The following is a 24,192-nucleotide window of genomic DNA, read 5'->3' on the forward strand; positions in this document are numbered from 1 at the left end:
ATCGATCAGTTGAAGGTATCTCAGGAAACAGGAAGTGAAGCTAACACTGGATTCGGACGTGCCTTGATGCCTTCCTACCTTGAAATGTGTCCTCTGAAGGCAGCATTTTCCAGTTTTCGGACGCAGACGTAGATTACAATAATTTATTTAGTAGGCTACTGATAACAAAAAATTCATTACAATTTCAGTAAATTGCTTATTAGAATGTTGCACAGTTAGCTTAGCAACATGCTAGTATCAGTATTGAACAGTGAGTCATGAACATATTCCTTTTTAAGAAATTGATGACATAAGAAACAAGTTTTGAAAGTAAGAGATTTTAATGATTGATGACAATGTGGGTGTTTGCTTACAGTTAAACTCCATTTCTCCATAATATATTAATTGAAATAAGACCTTAATGACATCTAGATAGCACAGCCTGACTAAAACCACTGGGTATTTTGGGGGATGTTACAAAACACTCAAGCACATTTAATCAAAGTACACAGAGTTCAGAAGATCTGATGCAAACATATTTGGTCTGACTAAAATCTGGAGCGGTTGTACTAATCACGCAGACAGCACACTGAAACTCCAAAATGTTTCTGTAGCATGTTGGTACAGCCAGTATGATAGAGAGGGGCTTTCCACACTACAAACTACAGAGGGATTTGTAAGTCACATGACTCTGTTATTCACACTGTAGTCGTGTATTGTAGTGTGCACACATGCTTACTTTGACTGAGGGATTTGGTCAAAGTGTTGCACTCTGAAAGGCGCCTTCCTGTTTTTTTGATAATGTGGTAAGATTTACAGTACGTGACATCCCCTCGACTCGGCTCTATACGTGCACCCATGTCTCTCAGTGAAAACCACCACAAGCACTTTCACTATGTGCTGTGGTACTCAGAAATAATGCAATTCTTCACAACTGTTGCTTTAATTTTGATTATTACTATATTAGAACCTTACTGGCCAAACATGACATTTACATGGTTAAAACAAAACATTGTAAATTTTATATTAAATCGCTTTAAGACCGTAAAGAACATAAATAGTATCTTTCTAAAGTTTTACCGATTGGAGACTTTGTACTGGTGATTGGTCTATATGCTTTTCAGCCAGAATGGAACAAAAGAAACAGGAAAAGGTTTTTCTGCCCCCATGTGGTTGATAAAGGTAGTGAACCAGCATCATACATGACACTTTCCACAAATACAGTAAAAAAACACTTTCAACAAACTCTTAAACAGTTAATTTTTTTTTCTTTTTGATCAAACAAACAAAAATCTAGGTATAATGTTCTAATAAAGCCGTTTTTCTGCTTTCCACTGGGTTAAGATATGCAATATGTGAACTAGCTACTTTTCATGCACAAGTTCATTTTATGTTATGTATATAAGTGCCATAGAATAAATTGGTACAGTCGCCCACAAAATATAATATATTATGTATTCCATAGAAACTAACCACACAACATTACCCTGAGATCTGAGGCAAAAAACGACAAAAGAAACTGAGGAAAAACTCCGTATTTTTATTTGAAACGTACGGAGTACAACGCTGTCAACATATCCACTCTACCATATTGTATAAAAAGTACAAACAAGAGAGACAATGTAAACATCAACACAATATAAAATACAGGCAGAGTGTATAATAGCAGTAAAGGTGCAGTCACACTAGACTTCCTATCATACGCTTCTGAATGCAAGTACATACTAATAAGTCTTACGCTTTGTTTTGACCTGACAATTGGTGTAGCAAAAACACATTTGACTAACAAGAGTATCTAAATGTCACAGATTGACCTTTTAGCTCAATGCAATGCAAAGAAAAGAAACTTCAAAACTGTATTGCCTGCAGTGTTCCCGCAAAGTGGAGTAGATAATATAACATTTTTAATGTATTGTTATTTGTCATTTAATTGATTCAAACAGATGGCATAGAGAGTGACATCATTCCTGTTGTCCATATTTGTTCTGAAGTAATTTGACATGCTCAAAGTCTAGTGTGACCGCATCTTAATTCCTAAGTGTGCTGTGTATAAAGTATGGAGGTTGAGTAATGGTCTCTGAGGTGTCAGTACGGAGGTATCCCTGGCATGATGGGGGAGATCCTAGTGTTTATCTGGAGTTAATTGAAGAAAATGTATACAAATTCTTGTATTAAAAAAAGCCATACAAAACACCCTTATTGACGTAGGGTGAAATAATATATAATTAAACTTATGTCATAAAAATCAAGGCCTAAAACTGGCCTGTATACTGTCCACTTCACTGCTTCAGTCAAGTCCAAACATGTGAAATGTTCTGGAACGGTACAAAAACAACCGTGAGTGTAATGTGAGAATAACCGTGAGGATATCCGTCATAAAACGTTCATAACAGTGCTTTAATTAATAACAGAATGCATTTAAACCAGGAGAAAGGGAGTATCGAACAAAAGGGAGGGAAAAAAGATGGGCGGAGCTCGAAAGCTTGCCGACACCTGCTACAGTACTGGGGGACATAAGGATCCCAGCATGTCGTGCATCTTGAAATGTGCTTGGAAGGGGTAAAGGTTGAGGATCAGAGAGAAACTCATTCGAGTGCCATTAAGGTCAACGACCCTGTTTCAGTCTGTCAATGTGGAAGGTGAGTTTAAGGGCGGGACCCAACTTCAGCCCCATGTATTTCATCATGACGTCACTGCGGAGCAAGAGGAGAGCTTTGCCATCAATTTCCTGTAACACCAAGAGAAGACAATGTTTTATTGCATAAACAATAAGACAGAATATTATTCATGTGTAAAAGGATATCGGACACAATATCTACAACAAAAATGTTACGCATTGTCAAAATGTTTTCTGTGACACTGTCAGAACTTTGTCAGAGGCTAAGATTCATCGTAAAATGAACAACAAATCGACCATCGATGAGCATGCTACATCAAACAACACAAGACTGCGTCCCTTCAATGGATGAAATCTCTTACGATCCCTGAAATGTGTTTTGGATGGTAAAATCAAGGAAACTGGAAAAAATTGCACAGTGTGTGCAGAGCTCAAGACTCAAGCTTGAGACTGCAAGTCTTCAACACTGTCTAAAAAAGGCATCATAAGATGCAAAAACAAACTGAACACAGGAGACAGTAATTCAGTAATCTCTATGTTCCAGGATATTTGCAGACTTTTTAAAATCAGACTTAAGACATTTTAAGACCTTTTTTGAGAACTGCACAAATAAAATTATTACTGTACGTCCCTATAGAACAAACCCAGAAAATCTAAAAATAAATCATGTATCTCAAATTCTATTTAAATAGGCTGGGGCACACATTTAATGAGGACTTAATACTGCTTCTCTTCCGTGTCAGTCTCCAACGCTATTCACGTGAGCACCACGATGCATGCGTGTGATGCTGACGCAAGAGCTGGCCAATACTGAGCCGGCATTCTGACATAGAACCCGGAAGAGCTGCACTGTGTTTACTATGCGAAAAGCGTCGTAGACTGACACGGAAGAAAAGAAACTGTTGAATAAAGTCTTCTTTTTTTTTTGCACACAAAAAGTTCTCTCGTTGCTTCATAAATTACGATAGAACCACTGTAGTCACATGGACTATTTTAACGATGTCTTGACTACCTTTCTGGGCCTTGAAAGTGGTAATTGTGTTGCCTTTTATGTGGGATCAGAAATTTCATCAAAAATATCTTGTGTTCCGAAGATGAACGGTCTTATGGGTTTGGAATGACATGAAGTGAGTGATTAATGACAGAATTTTCATTTTTGGGTGAACTAAGCTTTTAAGACATGTTTTATTCAATGCATACATGTATATTGAAATTGATTTATGTACTAATATATCAATACATCAGAATTAGAGGTCGACTTTAAGGATGCACGATATATCAGCCACCATTTTGATATCGGCCGATATATGTTCATTTTTAATGTTATCGTTATCGACCCGATAAGAAATTTGGCCAATCTATTAAAGGGTCAAGAAACCCTAAACTAAATTTTCTGAAATTTGAACAGAGGTTTTAACAAAGCAAAAACAAACACTATATATATATATATATATATATATACACACACTATATAACAAACACTACATATATATGCACTATAATACTTCGATGACGCATCTGTGTTGAGTTTTCTTATCCAATGAGAAGACACCGTCTCATTCAGGACACCACGTGGTTCTTTCAAATGACAGACATATCAAACTGTTAGATCGCGCAGTATAGATGAGAGGCGTTCATGGGTCACAAGTGTTTGTTTCAAGTTCGGGTGTGTTGCATGGCTTTCTCTGCGATGCTGCCAGAGCTAGACTGCCTGCGGGCAGTTGGTTGGCCATCAATCACTGACACATTGAAACTGTTTGTGTGTAGCAAGCATTTTTCTCGAGAGAGCTATGAGAACTGGAAAAGGTGGACTTCGGCCTTATTCATCCTCTGACAGGCGCTTGAAACAGTGAGATCGCATACAATAAGCTAGAGATGCATTAATGGATCAAAAACGAGTGTTTGTTTTTGCATTTTAAGAGTTTCTGCGTCACATAAGTTTGACTCAAACAGTGAGATCACATACAGTAAGTGAGAGATGCATCAATGGATCAAAAACAAGTGTTTGTTTTTGCTTTGTAAGAGTTTCTGAATAAGTTAACAAAATAAGTTATCAAAGATGCAACTGCGTGTTCGTATTTGATGCAGACAACAAAATGCGAATGGCTGCGCATTTATTTGTGTATTAAATTATAGCAAATCCCATGTGTATATTGTGTTGTATGTAATAGTAATTTGCAGCTTGTGGGAAGCTTTTTTATGCTTTTAATGAGAGTGAAATAAAACTGAATCAGAAGCCGTTGCTGTGTAGTCAGTCTCCCCTCATCCCCCTCACCGCAGCTTAACCACGCCCACTTCTGTAGCATTTTTCAAAACTGTGGTGAGAACTGGCTGCTGCTGAAAGGGGGTTCATGACCCTTTAAAGCCGATAAATAATGGATTATTTCCTTCAGCGGAGACACTTCAGATGCGCACTGTTCGCCATGATGATTTTGAATTGCTTGAAATATGACTGGAATCATAAGGAAAATACATTTAAGTGCAATGTGCAGCGCAAGACTGTCATATAGGCTACAAAAAATTATAATGAAAACACTGTAAAAGAATGTTGTGAATTCTTTGTGCGCCCATGTTTTAGCTCGTTGTTACGAGAAGCGCACATCAACAACGGAGTTACACTTTCATGACTATAAATTAACTTGTGCATTAGCAGCCTTTTGTTTTGTGCAATTGTAAGCTGTAATATGTTTATTTTGTGTATATATATATATATATATATATATATATATGATTTATCTCATATAGGATGCGTTAGTTATCTCATATAGGATGCGTTTGGTTAAGTTAATTAACGCGGTAGTAAAGCACACCTGTGATCATCACGCCGGTGATGCACATGCAGCAAAAACAGCAATGCACTACATTAATAACTATGATTGGGACTGTCATATTCCTAACATTATAATGAGAACACTATTGAAATAAAATGTTGTGAATTTCTTTGGGTATAGTTGCCTTGTTTCAGCGCGTTGTTAAACAAGCCCAAAATACACCAGGGCACCTATTTTGAAATGTCTTTGCTTTACTACTTCTAGCTGCTCATTCAAAAAGATGAAGGGAGCTAAAATATGCACTCTTACAACAATCTACAACATATTACAATATAAAAACCATAAAGTAAACATTGATAATTCATTAGCAGTAGATCATTAGCAATCGCTTGACATAAATGCATGCTATTTATTAAGCGCAACCTGCTCCGAAAATACGAGCCTGTAAAACGCGCAAAAAAATCCTTGTTTTTCTGTCCACAAATTTAAGACCTCTTAAATTAATAAAGACGTGTGATATACCATTTAAGATATTTAGGACTTTTGATGACCTTAAATTTGATCAAACTGAATTCCAGACTTTTTAGGGACCCACAGGGACCCTGTATTCTTCACTTACATGTTTGCGGAAGAGGTCTGCATGTGGTCCAAGTTGAGGGTCGATGTCTCTGATGAACTGCATGACGTCCTCCACCGTCCACAGGTTGGGGTCCTGTCCACTGGGTCGTGGGCTTTCTCCTTTTGAGCTCAAAAAGCGTTCGGAACCTGGGCAGCAGTCAGAAGACAAATCAGTGAAAAATCAAGATCTTTTGAATTTTTGAAGTCCATAGTTTGTTCACATGATCACATTCCCGAATAAGGTTTGCAGTGGAGACTAAAACTCTTAAAGTGTATAAGTGAATATTCTTCTATTTTACATTTTTCCTCATATAATTTGTTAATTACATTAACAGCATAGCAATTTTGAGTAAAACTGAAAAATGGCTGAATTTAATTATTAATATTTGTCCTTCTTTTGCTTTAACAGCAGGACTCAAGCTGCATGAACTACACAAGTCTGTGTAAAACCATCCAGAACGTTTTTGTACAGGAGTCAATGACACAAATCTACTTACATTTTATTTCTGCACTTTTCTAATCAAACTTTCAAAGATTTCATCAGATTTGAAATCCATGATTTTCGCTGTGTGGAAATGATCTTCAACAGTGGGCTAGTTTTTGTACCTGTTGAGCCCAGACGATGTAGTTTCCCCGGTGAGCTGCTATTCTGAGAGAGGGGACGCATTGACAAGCCATGTCCGGGAGACAAATGTGTTTTCTCCAAGACCTCCGAGCTGCCAACCCCATTCTCTATCAGGAAGGGCTCTGATCAAGTGCAACAATACACAAACACACAGCATTTAACACTTAGAAATGGACCAAAAGACATCTAGAGTTCACTGATTACAGTTTTTCTCAATCACTTTGGATCAATTCTCAAATTAGATTTTTTTCTCTCAAAATAATAAGTTCAGATCTCTGAACAATTGGTTTCTTGTTCACATCAGATTTGAACTTCCTATTGATTTAAGCAAAATGCATGTTTTGGCATGTGTCCGCAAAAGAGTAAGTACAATTGTCTACAATTTGCACAATAACTAAATGTACATGGCTTGTAGATCAAAACTGATGAGTTGATTCTCAGTGAAATTGTCAAACAAAATCTGTCAGACATGCATGTATGTTCTACAAATATCTGACATGAAATGTTTGTAATGTCTGTTAAATTGGCAAATGGCCTGCCATTGTAATGAAATAGGAATCACAATCTTACCAATCAACCAATCAAGTTTGGAATCATATATATGGATTTTGCCCAGCACAATGGCTACCATTTTTGAACAGGGAGGAATGTCACAACCCTAAACAGCAGCAGCTACAGCAGTACTGTATAAATGCATCTGTATTTATACAGTACATTTATTTTTGTAATGTGTTACATGTAAACTGAAAATGTGGAAGAGCAATAGGAGGATATGCAAGAACATATGGTGGTGTTAGAAGACATAACAGAGTGTGTAAAAATTAACAAGCAACTTCAGTTTACATGTAACACATTTCTACAAAAATAAATGTACTGTGTAAATATATAAAAATCACTTTCTTTTTGTGTATTAAAGTATTGATAATCTGTTTCTAAAAAGCTCAATGTATACAAGAACATTCAGCTAGACAAAACTGACATTCCTGTGTAGTATAGAAAGCAGTCAATGTCAACAAAAAAGTAAAAAAAAACAAACAAGTATTTCCATGGTGAAAAAACATCTAAACATTTTGACCAGAGTGGCTCACATGATGGCAAAAACACTTTTTATTTTGGTGGCATTGGCCAATTTGTTGACATGATAACTAGGTTTTGAAGCATGAATTTAATGTTTTGGGTGAGTTACTACATTTTGCAGACATGCAATAGAGTTCTGATGTTCCAGCAAACAGTTGTGACAGTTGCACTTACAGTTTAGAGGATGTTAAGACTGTTTCGGAAAATCTGCCAAAGCGATTGAGAAAAAACTGTAAATGCTGTTTTAGCAGTGGAACAGTGTGAAATACCTTCTGAGGAGATACGGTGGTTTTTAGCTATTTTGTGCGGTACAGGGTTGCTATGGTAGGCGTCATGTTGAAGGAATCTCTTAGTGCCTCGACCAGGTCCAGAACTCAGACTTTCTGCAAAGTTTCTCCTCTCTACAACATACACAAGGCCCTCTTTTTATGTCTACACAACTGTAAGATCAAAAAGGCACAAAAGATAGTAATGAGTGACAGCGGTGTTTGCACACATGAGTGCTGACCTGTGTACGTCCGGCTGTCATAGTGAACTCCTCCTAGAGGGACGGGCTGATTGCCGAACAATGGGTCACAGTGCAGGTTGTGACAGAGTTTCTCCAGGAAGCGTAGCACATATGTCACACTGTTCACTGCCGGCAGTGTTAGGGTGTGGTGCTGCTGCTCAAAGTAGGCTATAAAAGTCAAATGGGCAAAATTCTATTGTTATTATTAGTCTATGATCTGCAATTTAATTAAATATTCAGAGTGAAGCGCAGCACTGTGTTCTGCTTTTTTTCTCAGAGCATCTCGGTTTGCAGTAAATGTTGCTCCTCAGAGAACACAACTCTACATGTGCTCTGATTTTGGGTTGTTTATAATGGGCATTTGGGAACGCAACATGCGTCGACCATATTTATTGTTGTACTGACATATAATTACAAACTGTGCAGCCCTATAAACAAGTGCAACAAACCAGGAGCTTTATTTTATTGCATTTTAAATGGCAATCACAATTTTTATCAGAAAATTTACAATTACAAATTGTCCCTAAAACATTCCGTCCTCTCAAGAAGTCAAAATAGGTATTTTGAGGCTCTTAGTTAATGTCTATTAGCTTTGTGGGTCTGTGTGTGCTTACCTGATATGAGCTCTCCTCCATGGCCTGGTTTGAGGCAGGAGAAGACTATGCTCTGGTTATGTGCACAGTCAACACAGGCCTGAACACACTGCTGCAGCACAGAGGAAGCTCGGCCAGGCCCAAAGTGATCTGGCAGGGACTGGATACGCCGTGCATCCAGATGGGGACCTACTTTTCCATACTTATTCAAGTACACACATACTGAGACACAGGGAAGTTGTTAGGAAAGAAAGGACTGTTTTAATATTTTAATTTAAAAATATTTAAGACACTTGCAGTACCTGTAGGGGCTTGTAGGGCAGCGCTGGGAATGGTGGCGTTGTCCAGTGGAACTGAGCTGGTGTCTGGCTCTGGAGTGCTACTGCTTGGAGAAGTGGGCATAGGATTGGGTACCAATCGGGGCTTCCTCTGTATACAAAGAAATAAGCACAGTCAGGTCAAATTGCATAAATAACAATGCCTTATAGTTTTTTATTTGATTTATTAATATTAGTCTTCTGAAGAGCTGTACCTTGCTGCCAGGTTTGGGGCCTCTCTTTTTTGGAATCTTGATGGGTTCTGTTGGGTTCTGTTGCACTTTCTGGGCCCAGCTGGCTGGCAGTTTGCCTCTGGGTTTGCTGATAGGTCTACCAGGACCTCCAATTGCTCCTTCAAGCCACGCTGTCCTCTTGGCCCAGCTTAGCTAGAAGACAATATAAAAATACAACACATTCAAACTCTCATTTAAAATATTTTGGGAGCAATTCCATACATTAAAAACTTTAATAATACCAACTCGATAGTTTAATCTAAATATATTTTTATAAGACAACATTCACCCTATCAATGACCCAGCAAAACAGATGGAAACTAAATGGATAGTTTACTGTCTATACATTAGTGGAAATGCATCTCATTCACACACAGCACGTTTAGCAATCTTTGGCCTCCTAAACTTACAGCAAACATTGTGTTTACCCACCATGCTGTTCTTAGTGGATATGACCACAGCTAGCTAATATGATGTTGACTTGTGTCTTAACTTTTTAAAGCACCAGAATGTGTTTCTGCATTTAAAATCGTGAGATGCAGAGTAGTGGAATGACTTTTCATTCTGTTGTCATGCATAGATATGAAACAGCTTCACAAACAGTCTTTTCAACCACACAGTATCGTTATTTCTGTGTTAGAAAACATTATCACAGAAGTATACTGGGATATAAGTTTATAGTTTGGATATAAACACTGATGTCTACGGTAGCAATCAAAATAGAGTAAATCACCTTTTGAATGCAACATGGCACTTCAAATACCGATTGTATCAATTACATTGCTACACCACCAGGTGGTGACAAGTGACTGTCATTGAATTATTGAGTGAGTCATTGAATCATTCATTCAAATCGATTTTTTTAAATAATTCATTCAGATTAATTCAACATTTTGAATAAACTGCAGCAATGAACATTTTGTCAGAACCTTTAGTAAATTATGTTATATTTCTTAGTTGTCTGTTCAGAATTGTGGGAGAATAAATCTCAGTTTGAAACAAAAAAAAAAGTGATTCTCAATTTATCCAGAATCGTGCAGCTCTAATTTCATATTTCAATATTCAATTAATTTTTTAAAAACAATTAACAAACATTATTTATGCAATTATAACTGCAGGTTAAATGCATTCATGACCCCTCTGAGCTGCATTAAACAGTCTGTGTTAATACATCTAAAGCCGGGGACACACTTAATGATTGTAAGGCCGATTATGAATGTAATTTGATACTTACGACTGATCATGCCCAAACGTGCCGAGTCAGAGCCAGTTGCGTTCAGTCGGTGTTTAAATTCCGTGTGTAAGTATTTAAATCTGCTTCAGTCGAAGGAAACAGTCTTTGTGTGTTGAGCTCAGTCTTAGAATGTTTCAGCAAGTGTGTCCCCGGCTTAAACATGACACTTCTGCATCGCAAAGACGGATTTTGTTGATACTGATTTCATTTGACTGCTAACAGCCCTAGAGTGTCTTATTATTCTAACTGAAATAAAAGATGACGCATACATTTAGTTAGTTTAGAAAATGGTAAAAATGCCCATAAAAGGTAAAAATCAATTTAAACTTATTGGAAAAGTTCATTTTTGTCACTGCTGTGAACTAACCACCGCTGGGAGCCAGCTGTCCACGGCAGTCCTAAACCTGTCAATGTACTAGAACAATAACACAATTATCGTATTCGACAAAATCCCAGGAGATATCTAGATTTTTTCTGTCAATATTGCACAACCCTACTATCAACTATTTTTCATATTGTAATGACTCTAAATACTTTTATACCTTGCTTCCTGGTTTGGGGCCTCGTTTTTTGGGGATTTTAATAGATTCCAGTTCCTTTTCAGGCTGACTTGTCTGGGAACCAAGTGTTCCTTTCTGACCCCAGGGCCCAGATAGTTTGGTTTTCTTGCGGCCAGGCTTACGTTTCTTCTGGGGTGGGGGTCGGCCTGGTGTAGGGGGCATGCCTGTCCCCTCTATGCCACCATCTGGTAGGGCACCAAGTGCACCTAGCGTCTTCGGTAACCCAACTGCAAAAAAAAAAAAAAAAAAAAAAAAAAAAGTACATAAAACAAAAGTAAAAGAGAGCAAGAAAATACAGATCAAACAGGACAATACAACACAACGTGCAGCAACAAACAGAAGCAGAAAATGAAGAGAGGCAGGCTTTGTGTGGAGAGCTGACCCATTTTTCTTTGAGCCATTTTAACAAAGAAGCGAGTTGTGTTACACATTTTTGGTGCTGGGGGCCTCTGAAGTGTTACACAGATGAAAAACAAAATGTGAGAGAGAGCACAACAAGAAAAGAGGAAGGGAGAGAGAATTCAAGAAAAATGGAAGGAGAAAAGATCCAAACATCTGAATTGAGATTCTTGAAAACAAAAAAAGCAACACAGAATGAAAAGTTTAGAAACTTTACCCAAATTAAACATTTATCAAAATTTAATTGAGACAAAAATATAGAGTAAACAAAAAACACCAGAAGAATCAAATTATCAAATTCAACCAAAAAGAGCAAACACACACACAAACACTTCAGAGCTTTACGGACCTGTTAATGAGGCCATGACTGCAGTTTGTACTCATCCAACTCTGGGAAATGAAGACTACACGACAGAACAAGGGTCTGCTCTTGATCTTGCAGTGCGTGTCAATTTGTGGCATCTTATTCTCTCAGTCAATTCACTTCCTTCCTGCCCCTTAGTTTCGATCCTCTCTCTAAAACTTTAAAGTATGCTGATAGTGACACGACAACCATCTTTCTAGTATTGTTAACCTTGAAAGTTATTTATACACAACTGGTGGTTTGTTTTTACTCCATCCCAGACTGATACATTTACTTATTTTCCCAGTTTCCTTCAAGCATAAAGATATTCAAAAATAAAACACCATAACAACTTGCTTACCACAAATAGCTGTGAAGTTTAGTGTGAATTTAGTGGCCTGATAAGGTTTTTCCTCCTCTGCCAAACTCACTGGCCTTGCGTTGTCTCTTTAACCCTCTTCGCTCATCCCACTCAAACAGTCACACCAGCTCTTCAATGCGAGGCCCTCTATTGGGCACAGGGTTTGCAGCCGTGCCAGCTGGGTGGATGCCAAACCATTGTAAACCAAAACCCTCAAGTTCTCTCTGATTTTCTCTCTATCAAATGCCTTTATTGCTTAAAGGAACAGTTCACCCAAAAATGAAGATTCAGACATCATTTACTCACCTTCATGTTGTTCTTTTTTTTGGGTGAATTATTTTTGGGTGTTTATGTTAATTTTGTAATGAAAGTTTTACGTTGAACAGTCGCCAGTTCCCACCATTGATAAAAACAAATGTACATAATGTAAATTGCATAAAGTTATTTTCCAATACGTCACTAGCTGGGTTTCCATCCAAACGTGAAGCAAATCTTTTTAAAGTTAGCAAAAAAAACAAAAAAAACAAAAACAAAAAACAAATAGCTGTGTTTCTATCAAGTTGTTCGAGTGGATGACTGTGGTATTGGTAACCTAGTAACCAACAGTAAATAAAACACAAAGTCCCTTTCAAGGAAAGTCTGTTCACTCGGCGGCCATATTTGCAACGCCTCCAGGCAGCTATTTCGGGGATCCAAGACCAAATCCTATCTATTTGAATGGGGAATCCTGAAATCTCAAAAACTGCTTGGCGAACTCACAATTAAATAACATATTTCAGATCGGCAACAAAATCTGACATGAACTGTCCCATAAATGTTTCTTATGCTCAGATAGCATTTGCTTATTTTTCAGGCTAGACGAGCCAATGCGCATGTGAAGTACTCAGTGCAAGTCTCAGGCTTCTATGGGAACCTGAGTTTCTAACGGCAGCTGCAGTGACGCAATGACTTGATCAATCAGCGACTGGCTCTTTTACTTAGAAGGCGGGACGTATTCCACCATATCGCTACGTCAGAATTTTATTCGCATTAACTCTTTTTCGCACAAGTCAAAAACCACCTCAAGCGAGTGTAAAAAATTAAGGGATTTTTTTTTAATTTGGCGTTTCCATCATTCGTTTCTGATGCGATACTTCAAAATGCACATAAAAACAGGGTGATGGAAACATAGCTACTGATTCAACTCCCTAAAACCCCTCTCATTTACCAGACAACAATAGGCACGAGTCCCAAACTTATAGGCAAGACTCTAAAAGTTGTATACAGTTCAAAAGTTTGGGGTCGGTAAGATTTTTTTTTTTTACATTGTAAAAGAAGTCTCTTATGTTCACAAAGGTTGCATTTATTTGATCAAATGTAATTTATTTCTGTGATGGCAAAGCTGAATTTTTAGCGTCATCATTACTCCAGTCTTTAGTGTCACATGATCCTACAGAAATCAAGCTAATATGCTGTTTAGTGCTCAAGAAACATTTCATATTATTATACATTTTGAAACAGTTGTGCTGCTTAATGTTTTTGTGGAAACTTTTGCGATACATTTGTTTTCAGGATTCTTTGATTAATAGAAAATAAAAAAACAGCATTTGAAACATTTATTTGAAATAGAATTTGTACAATGTAAAACCGGTTCCTTCTCAGTTTTATATATATATATATATATATATTTTTTTTTTTTTTTTTTTTTTTACATGTTTTGTTTCTTGAAAACATGACAGATTTGACAAAAGCTTGAACTGACAGTAGAGTAGCTTGAGATAAGACACAGAGGTAAATTTAATACACAAACAATATCTGTAAAACTTTTAACAACCTTGTTTTTAAAGGGTGAAATTTAAATAATACTAAGTTAAAACTCTATTCTTATTTCAATTAAAAAGTACTCTAATTAGATCACCGCAGGTAAAACCACACATGGCACCTCACTACATGGTAAAAGTAAAAAGTAAAAAAAAAAAAAAATTATATATCTGGCTTTATGGTATTTAGTCTATAACACATTTTATATAAATACGAATGCACAAAACTGCAAGTTTATGACAAAAAATAGTCTGTAATTTGGCCTTTATTAATCATTTAATACATGCTTACATTAAAAATGAAATAAAATGTGATATTAACCTACATTTCTGACAAAATACCACGGTTACAGTTAGTGTTACCACAGTAAATCCATTATAAATGTTGTTGAATTGTTGGTTAAAAAATATTCTAACGGGATCGGCTCAATGTTTCTCCTGACTTACACGTTAGTGTTGTTGATTAAGTCAGCGCTGTTTCAACTGGCTTTAAACTGAATTAAATCACAGAGAGATCGGCAGCTTGTACCAGGGACCTCTACGCCGAACTCGAACACCTCTCACTGGCTGTTTAGTGGTCGTGTGATCGAGACACTCAGCAAGTAAACACATTTGTGAGCTCGCGAATCGTGCACAAGCAGCGCTGTTTCGTTCCGCTTTTGGCGCATTTCCCTGGCCTAAAATCTAGTACTGCCCCCTTGTGTTGACATTGTGAAACTGCACGATTTGTAAAATATGCGTGGCAGGCCACATATAATACATTTCAATAGACAAGCTGCGGGCCGTTTGAAATTCATCCCGGGGCCGCATTTGGCCCGCAGGCCGTAGTTTGGACACCTCTGGTTTAGAATGATAGTGTAAATTGCATAATTGTGCTTTTCCATTATGTCACTAATTCAGTCTCTAAAACCCCTCACATTCAACAGACAACAATAGGTAATACTCTCAAAGTTGTGAGATTGTATTTAGCACTGGCCTCTTCAAATTAGGAATTTTGTTCTTCAACATCTTCTCTGCGCATGAATGTGAATGCAAACACTTGTCAGAAAAATAGAGTCTGAATTCATACTAATTGATCCATACCTTTAGTGCCTGGCGGCTGCAGGTTGTCTCCAGTAAGTGTGCACCAGCCAACGGGGAAGATGTCTCTGGAATCGTAGCGGCAGTAGTAATCAAAAGCGCCACGCCAGCCGTCAAAGGTGACCAGCACCTCCACACCCCGCAGCGCGCCCACTGTGGCAGGACAGATGAAGTGAGGATTCTTTCTGTCCACCGCCTCCAGCTTCATCCCCACTTCAAAACAGTTCTGCTCTGGGGCAGGTGGCTCTTGCTGGAGGGCCAAAGAGATGCAGGGAAAAGTGATTTAAAGAGAAACATAGCAGACAAAAAGTATGAAAGGCATTTCTCTTCTTTTAGCATCAAATGACCAGAACATGTTAAATTAACATCTGAACAAAAACAATGAACTTGTTTTTGAACCTATTGTGTGCATTTAATCAGATTTGTTTATTTGCTGTTAGCAACAGATACCTTGTGAAAGATTCGGGCTGGGGCCATTTCTGCTCCGTTGAGTGTTTTTAATAAGAACATGGGCCATGATGATGCGTTCAGACGAAACCCTAAAGAAACAACGGAGAACATTCACAGTCAAATATCACTCCAAATTGATCAAAACACATTTTTACGAAGGCAAGGAAGTTGCTGATTACTTGTGTTGCAAGAGACACAATCTTTTTGTACTGTTTAATTTTCTCTTTTGCATTATTAAAAACATGTAAGGTATTGTGCTTTAGCTAAAATTAGAAGATGGCACTAATGGGGTAAAATCACTTATCTTTACTTGAATGATAAAAAAAAAAAAAAATCTATCCACTTGTTACTTCTGACGTGACATGTCACCGTTTCCGGGCCCAAGCGCTTTATCAGAAACCAAAAGTAAACGGTGTGCTGTAATACCACAGAAACATCATGATCCTTAACCTTTTTCTCCATACAAAAAATTTCCATTGGCCAAACAGTGATTCATCTTTTCAGAATCTTTAAAATATTGGTGTCTGGGACACCATGAGTCCAGAGACTGTCATGTACATTGTGAGTTTTTAAAAGCTATACATAAATAGTGCTCATAAATGGCTGTTTAGATAGTATTCTCACTTGAATCGGAGAGGAGGTTTGGACCCGGACATAGTATTTGTTACGTCTTAATGACGTAGTCTTAACAAGCAGATTTCACTGTGAATAGAATCAAGGTTTTAAAGTTGTGGGATTCTAGAGACCTAGTGGCGGTTGCAGCATGCCTCCGTTTTTCTCGCAGTTGCCAATGGGCTGGATTTCTGCAGAGTCCACTAAGCGCCAGAAATCATTCTTGTTGTCGCTTCCGTCCAGTCGCAGGCGAAGGCGAGAACCCGTCAGGCCCACCACTGTAGCAATGCAGGTCGATGTAGTGTTTCTAGGATCCTGAGCTTCCAGCTTCATGCCAGCCTTAAACTCATTCACTGGAGGGGTCGTGCTCTGAGAATAAGGGTCAACTTTTTTTCTTAATGTGGTAGTATGACATTTAAAATTGGTCCACAATAATGATGTGTTCCACAGTTGCGTGTGTGTATGAAAAGACTCACTTGTCTGAAGCAGTGAGCAGGAGCAGCGACTGCTCCTGTCTCTTTCAAGTACTTCTCCCAACTGAAATGCCCTTAAAAATAAAGGTAAACATGTCAGCATCAAACGACTCTTAGGCTACATTCAGACTGCAGGCAAAGTGGCCAAAATCCGATTTTTTTACTCGTATGTGACTGAGATCAGTTTTTTTCATAACAGTATGAACAGCACAAACCACATGGAATCTGATTTGGGCCACTTCCATATGTTGTACTAGATCAGATACAGGTCTGATGTTTTGCAATGCGACCTCAGTCTGAACAGTCATATTGGAATTCTTGCGACTTTTATGTGTTTAATTCCGTGCTGCATGCTGTCTTTGTTACTGTACTTTTGCGCATGTGGTTCAGTTCAGGATCGTGACCAGTTCAAAAAAATTTGAGCAAATCAGAATTGAGCACCAAGGCATGCAGTGTGAATAAGACCTTAGGCATCTGTCTTTATCCTGTCTACTATTCCATTCCATGACTAACAACATGATGGCTTACAATGAGATATATTCTAAACCTGAATGATTAACAAAAATATATAACTAGGGGTGTGCGATATTGACAAAAAAATGATATCTCAATATTTTCTGGGATTTTATTCATAACGGTAATTATACAATATTTTGCTGAGTGTGTTTATTGTGCTGGTACTTTGGCAGGTTTAGGACTGCCGTGGACAGCTGACTCCTAAATTTTTGATATTCTTCATATTCTGTGTGGTGGTTAGTTCACAGCAGTAAACAATAAGTTTAAATTGATTTTTTACCTTTTATGGTCATTTTTACCTTTTTTAACCTAATTAATTGTATGCATCAACTTTTGTGTCAAATTCTTACATTTAATCAATAAATTCTATTAGAATAATAAGACACAAGAGAGCTGTTACCAATCAAATGAAATCAGCATCAACAAAATTCATTTTTGCAATGCAGAGGAGAAACAGAACCTGCATCTGAAGTGGCATTTAGATGCATTTACACTTTTAATGCAGCTCAGATGTGACATAAATGCATTTAACCTGCATTCACAAATGCATAAATAATTTTTTGATGTTTTAAACATAAAACGTTGAATACCGATATTTGAAATTATTTAAAAATGATGACAAGATACTTTAAGGGTGCGTTCACACTTGTAGTTCAGTTCGTTTGGTCCGGACCAAAAAAAAAAAAAACATTTAGTTCTGGTCCGATTAGCATTCAGTAGGGCTGTAACAATTCCTCGATTAAATTCGAATACTCGATTTAAAAAAAATCCTCGATATCAATTTGCCCGTGCCGAGTAACCGGTAAAATAACGGAAGTGGCGCATTCCACGGACGAGAATCCATGAAACGCATTATTAGACCACATATGCTATCTCTGCATATGCTGTGAGTTTGGATTGCTTTTAATGTTCATCTGCAAACGCAATGTGCAACATTTAATCAGATTTGTAAGGTAAGTCATCTATAAACCTTAGCAAACGCAGAATACATTATACAGTATGTTTCCACTTAATGCAATGTGCTAACTGCTCATCGCGATTTCAAAATAAAAGTTTAAGCCCTCGTTTAAGTCCACATGTTCTTGTTCAAGAAATTACAGTGGTTGTAGCATTTCTGTTGTAAAGAAATGGCAAATATTAAAGATTCATTGGACATTTGTAATAAATGTTGTAAACCAATATTAAACAAATATTACATCGTGTTGAAAAGTGTAAAAACAATCGTCAGGCCACTGGCGCCCTCTGCAGGCATTTGTTATAATACATAAAGAACATTAGTTGTCCAATTCAATACATTACGTATTTTGACAGTTTTGTTCAATAAAACCATACGATTAATTGCTTTTGGTACTTTACTTGAATCAATTATTATTGTGTTATTGCTATTATATATTTATTTTAAGCCATATGTGTAAGTGAATGTGTTTTGTTGTGTAAGCACCTTTATATCGCGTTAGTAGTTGAGCTATATGCACGACGAGCGCCGCCATTGTTTACGCCGCGGTCAGGAGAATATCTGTTGGATTTACAACACGTGAATTCATCCACTTCTTTCGAAATACACGGATGGATGTAAGTGTCCGGTGACACCTCCAAACTCTAAATGTATTGTTACTAGTACTTATGTGTATTTAAATATCTGAAACCTAAAATAAACATCATGTGGTTGAAACACTGAATAGTTGTAATAAATGCCAAGCACTGAGTGCATCAGACTCTGGCTCAGCGCCAGCGCCCGGAGGGGAGGGGCGATTACTCGAGTAATCGTTAGAATAATCGAACGATTACTCGATTACCAAAATAATTGTTAGCTACAGCCCTAGCATTCAGATTGCCAATTTTATCACCGAACTAAAAGATACCGAACCTAAAGGCACAGGGATACGTTCACATCCTGATTGGTCGGATTTTATGACGTATTGCCTATTTTAAAACGGAACTAACCGAACATCCAAAACAATGCTGTGTGCTGAGATAATTGTGCTTGTTGTGTGTGTAGCCTGCATATGATGGTATTTTTGCCAGCTGGGAACTTGTGAAGAGCTTATAAAATGTGTAAAGGAGTCAAAATAGCGGCGGGAATCCCTCCATCACACACACAAATGATCTGCTGCGTCTGATGCCTGTGATGGGCAAACTCGCAGGCATAACGAGAAAAACTGATATGCGTGAGGATTCTGTCCTTTTTCTGTCCTTATCTTCCTGTTTTTGGTTTGTTTACATGTCTTTGGTCCGTGTTGCGTTCATATATATTTCAAACCGCATCAGAGTTCGTTTAGAAGCAGACCGAGACCCATCTTTTCAGCGGTCTCGGTCCACTTTTTTGGTGCGCACCAGGGTTCGGATGGCAGCGTTCACACATGTTCAAATGAACCACACTAACAGAGCAATCGAATCAGGGTTCGTTTTAACCAAACTTGACAAGTGTGAACACACCCTAAATGTGAAATTAAAACTGCCAGTAGGTGGGAGCAAGTCACTGTTAATGAGCGAGACATATGCTGCGTCCCAATTCGCATACTATCCATCCTTAATAGTATTCGAAATTAGAATTAGTGTGTTGAAATGAGTATTCCGAAGATACTCCGATGGTCTACTTTTTCCAGTTAAAATATGAAGTGCAGATCCATGCACACTCTAACAGCTAATATTGCCCACAACACAAATAAAAAGTGTTAAAAAACTACAAACATGGCAGGTATGCGAGTCCGATGGTTAAGAAGAGAGGGTAATGCTGCCTTGACGTGCTATTGGAAATTTCCTACTTCTCACTTCTGAAGTCGTGATTACGAGCTCATTGCATTCAAATTTTGACTTGAGAGGGCGTTCATGTCCCAGTTTTTTAAATAGGAAACTAGTATTTACGATAATTCCGATAGCACGTAAAGGCAGCATTAGATAAAGGGGTTCGAGTGATTAACAATTAGTTTCTAACCTGACGAAAAGCTGTTTGTTCAATGTTATCCACATTATATTTCATCTGACTGCAACAGCATTGTGAACTTTTGTGAGGATATGTTGGTTCATTAACCTTTAAATGCAACGTTATGCAAATTACAAGCACATGAGGAAAGTTCTCCACATGAAAGATCCTGGCAGACGACGGGCAGATCAATGTGCTACTACATTTCTCTCTGAAATGGAAAGAAATTAAATTATATTTAATGTGGAGGATTTTAACTGAAAAGTTAAAAATATACTTTTTCTTCACAAAAAGAATATATAGTTTTAGGGCGTAGTACAAGTAGGCTAATTGGGACGCAGCAATGGTCTTAACGAGTGAGTCACTGAATCATTCATTCAAACGATTCGTTCATTCTGTAAGGAAACAACACTGTGTTGCTCAGAGACACAAAACAGTGCTGTGGCTTTGTTTGGAACTATTTTTGTTGGCGAAATAGAGCAAAAACAGGCAATATTGTGTCTAAAATGTAAGTCACTTAATATTACCTTGTTTATTGAACTGTTGTATAAAAATATCCCATTTGTAATCACGCTGATATTTCGTGAATAAACTATTTGTGTGATATTGATTAACTATATTAAATTAAATATTATAAATATATAAATATAAAAGACATACTGATATTTGAATTATTTAATTGTAGTGAGGTTGCTACCTTGGTACTGTGATGGCACGCGAGAGGGGCGACCACTGCGAGCATGCTTGATCCGTCTACCATCTTTCCACTCAATAGCTACTGGGAGAGGAAAACACTTCAAAATCACTAATCACCAGTCAAAATCACTAAGTCAGAATATCTCCCCTGATAACAATTATAACTTTCATTATTGAAATTATGACAAAATGCTAATCTTGGCGAGTATCTTCATTTCATATTCTCTGTCATGTCTTAAGTGAACGTAAATAATTGTTGAAAATCAGAATTAGGTCAAAAGAAAAAGGAAAAAACAGGAATGAGTAAATTTTCACTGCTCTTTTCTTGACTCAGCAAATTTTGATACTTTAATAACAATGAATCTGTATTTAATTTACATAGTGAAGACTTTGGAATGTTAGTTTACATTAATTACTTTATTCAATTTCTGTAGTATTTCTTACCTGAATACTACTGTTAGACCTACTTGAAAAAACACTGAACACTGAAGAAGCACTGTTTATTTAATTTGTATATTGTATATAATTTGTATATTTTACTTTAGTATTTTGCATTTATTTGTGCTATCGCTTGTAATTTGTTTATTTGTTCTTGTTTTACTTAGGCTTGTATATTTTGCTGTGGTATCGATTTTGGAATCGAGATTTTTGAAATTTCACTGGTATCTAAAATGTTGGTGTCGAATCAACCATATTTATTAGAATACAAGTTTACATGGGTCAAGAACAATAAAAACAATAATTTTTATTTAGATAAATTATACAAATAATGGTTTTATAATTAATAGATAGCATTGAGCCCTGCATCTTACATTAATCATGTGTTTTTATGTCTTGCAAACTAAACATTGCTGTATGAACTGTGTTCATTTAAATGTCACCAAAGTAAAATTTTCGACCTGTCTGACATTATTAGGTTTTGTGAAGTGTCAGTTATATTGAGTTTATATTAATCTGTCAGTGACAATCTGACATAATCAAAGTAACATAATGTGACATTATACATTTATTTGTTTATACATTTATTAAATATGTATGCATTTATTTACATTTGTTTAAAAAAAAAACTTAACAATTAATTAAAATTCCAATATTTTCTACACAAAAAAATGCTGCAAAATATTTATTTATTTATAAATAAATATTAACGTTCTGAACAAATATAAGAATCTCACCTTTCTGTGGTACAGGTTTCTTCATGATCCTGCTTTTTTCAACCTCTCTGCAAAACATAAACACAAAACTGAGATTTTAAACCTGATTATTTCATTAATGTCTGTTTTTTGTGGTTCGATCTGGCCTGTCTGTCTCTCAGGAAGTGAACTGTTGTCCTGGTCAGCTGTCACTGGTCTCTCATTCTTAACATGCTGAACACTGCCAGATATATTCGCCAAAGGACAATAACATGGACATAGATAAGACAACTAGTCAAAAGGTAAAGGTAATTTTTCTTACACAAATTGACCACTTTACCATTTTCCTTTCTGGACTGACCCAAAGGGTCGTTGGGTCAGACGCTTAACAACCAGCAATGACCCAAAAGGTCAATGTGAAGTGGTAAACATCAAGCAACATGTTTGGGCAGTGCTGTTAGAGAGACGAAATCATTCATATTCAAATGAATAATAACACAATAACAACAAGATAATAATACTATAAACGATAAGATCCCGTTAAACCATCGTATTTCAGCAGTCAATAAAATTTCAGTCAATAGAAGTTATTCTACTCGCGCACATCTGCTAATTTCTGTGTTCGTACACCCCTCTCTCATGTCTAAATGCAGACTAAATCAATAAAAACTAACTGTATACGTACACATACCTCAAAAGATGGCTCCCTGTCTCCCAGTTTTCCAGTTCTCTGTTCAAAAGCAGAGCGCCTTTGAGCGCCAAACACACAGTCCCTCCCTCTCCATAAATGACAGCGAAGTGGTGGCGGGGATTTGATTCATCCCACTGGCTCGAATCTTTTGAATCGGTTCATTAAAAAAAGATTCACTCGTGTTACAAAGGCTTAAAAGGCGAGTCGATTCGTGGAAATGGACGAATCGTTCACTTAAAAGATCCGTTCACAAACCAACCACCACTACAACCTCATTTCACTGGGAAGCTACACTCTTTCAACTCGACAACTCGAACAAAAGCTTATTCTTCATTTTCTGTACATTTAAAATCATGCCAAATTCTTTAGGGATGATTTATGTGCATTTGACGATATAAAACAATAGACTTTTAAGAACAAAGCATACAAAACACCATACTCAACAAAAATGCTGCTATGCTACGTAGCATCATGCCATGTTTCGTATCGCATTTTACAATTTCATATATCTTTACGCTATACTGACTTCGATCATAAGAAACAGTAAAACATACTTATTTGGGTCTTTATTATTGTAAGGCAATACTTCACCTCTAATGCACATACAACAAGCATTAGCTAAATGCTAACCTCTAGCAACTCTCTTGAGTCACTTTTTGTGTTTTTCCTCTACAATTTTTTTAAACTAAAGTTATAAAGTGATGTAATAACTGCTACGCAATTATTACGGACGGTAGGAAGGGGACTGTTTACCTTGCGCGGAAAGGTTTTTGTGTGATTTCTCAAGTGTGAGGTTTAGTGTTTATCCGCCATGTTTTTAGTGCGCGTGTAGTCTTGTGTGTGTTCAGTAGCAGCGCGTGGAGAGGGGAGGGGCTGCACGCGACTGCACGGGACGATTAGACTCCTATCAAAATGGGTCAAGAAGGCAAATGCTAGTTATCTATTATGTGTGTTTGTTCACTAAAATGTTTGGGATAAAAACAACACATTATTGAACAAATTATTAAACAACAAATTATTGAACTGAAGTTTCTTTTATCCGTCTGAACAGGTCAATTTTCATTTTACATTTAAAAAAAAAAAAAAGCATACGCTTTTTATTTATTTCACATTTAGCCTATTTATTTATTTACTTCATTCATCATACTTTTATTTATTGCAACGTTCTATTATGTATTTATTTAATTTAATCTTAAATCCCTCCACATATGTGCAACAGAGTGCTTGTAATAAAAATAATCTTTGACACATTGTTATGAGATGAAGACGACAGATCAATGCCAAATGCTGCCAACAGCCTTGACAGGATTATACTTTGCAGTAATTTTGAATCCTACAATATATATTTTTTAGCTTTGTTCAATTCAGTGCATCTGTTTTTATTATATTTGCTTGAGTATAAAAATGCAAATTTGTATTCTGTATTTTTTTCTGCTGCAGAAACATTTCTGTTGTGTAAAAATTGTTTTTTATATTAGCAGAGCATTTACAGCATGGTTACAACTACATGGCATAAAATCTATAATAAATAAAAAAGTGTTTTTGATGACTTTTTACTTGACTCTTTTTACTTCAGGTTATTTA

General features: G+C 36.9%; 1 protein-coding gene across 6 annotated transcripts; it reads right to left on the reverse strand.

Annotated features, from left to right (window-relative positions):
• Window positions 1–1,499: 1,499 nt before the first annotated feature.
• On the reverse strand, window positions 1,500–23,477 carry LOC127497358 (polycomb protein SCMH1-like). Of its 6 annotated transcripts, none has more exons than XM_051865777.1 (16): window positions 23,362–23,477; window positions 21,960–22,006; window positions 20,786–20,863; window positions 16,653–16,723; window positions 16,311–16,545; window positions 15,565–15,653; window positions 15,118–15,364; window positions 11,115–11,359; window positions 9,321–9,491; window positions 9,091–9,217; window positions 8,810–9,010; window positions 8,196–8,363; window positions 7,957–8,088; window positions 6,592–6,732; window positions 5,987–6,132; window positions 1,500–2,707 (listed from the first exon to the last, which is right to left on the reverse strand). In XM_051865777.1, exons 2-16 carry the CDS (start codon window positions 21,982–21,984, stop codon window positions 2,585–2,587), a joined length of 2,199 nt encoding a protein of 732 aa, XP_051721737.1. In that variant the 5' UTR covers window positions 21,985–22,006; window positions 23,362–23,477; the 3' UTR covers window positions 1,500–2,584. The 6 variants fall into 6 exon arrangements, with proteins under 6 accessions (XP_051721737.1, XP_051721735.1, XP_051721738.1 ...); XM_051865775.1 differs by having other exon boundaries at window positions 20,786–20,866; window positions 23,362–23,473; XM_051865778.1 differs by lacking the exon at window positions 23,362–23,477 and adding an exon at window positions 22,609–22,798.
• Between the last annotated feature and the right edge of the window lie 715 nt (window positions 23,478–24,192).

The sequence above is a fragment of the Ctenopharyngodon idella genome, chromosome 16 (assembly GCF_019924925.1).
Source record: "Ctenopharyngodon idella isolate HZGC_01 chromosome 16, HZGC01, whole genome shotgun sequence".
In the NCBI taxonomy this organism is placed as follows: domain Eukaryota; kingdom Metazoa; phylum Chordata; class Actinopteri; order Cypriniformes; family Xenocyprididae; genus Ctenopharyngodon; species Ctenopharyngodon idella.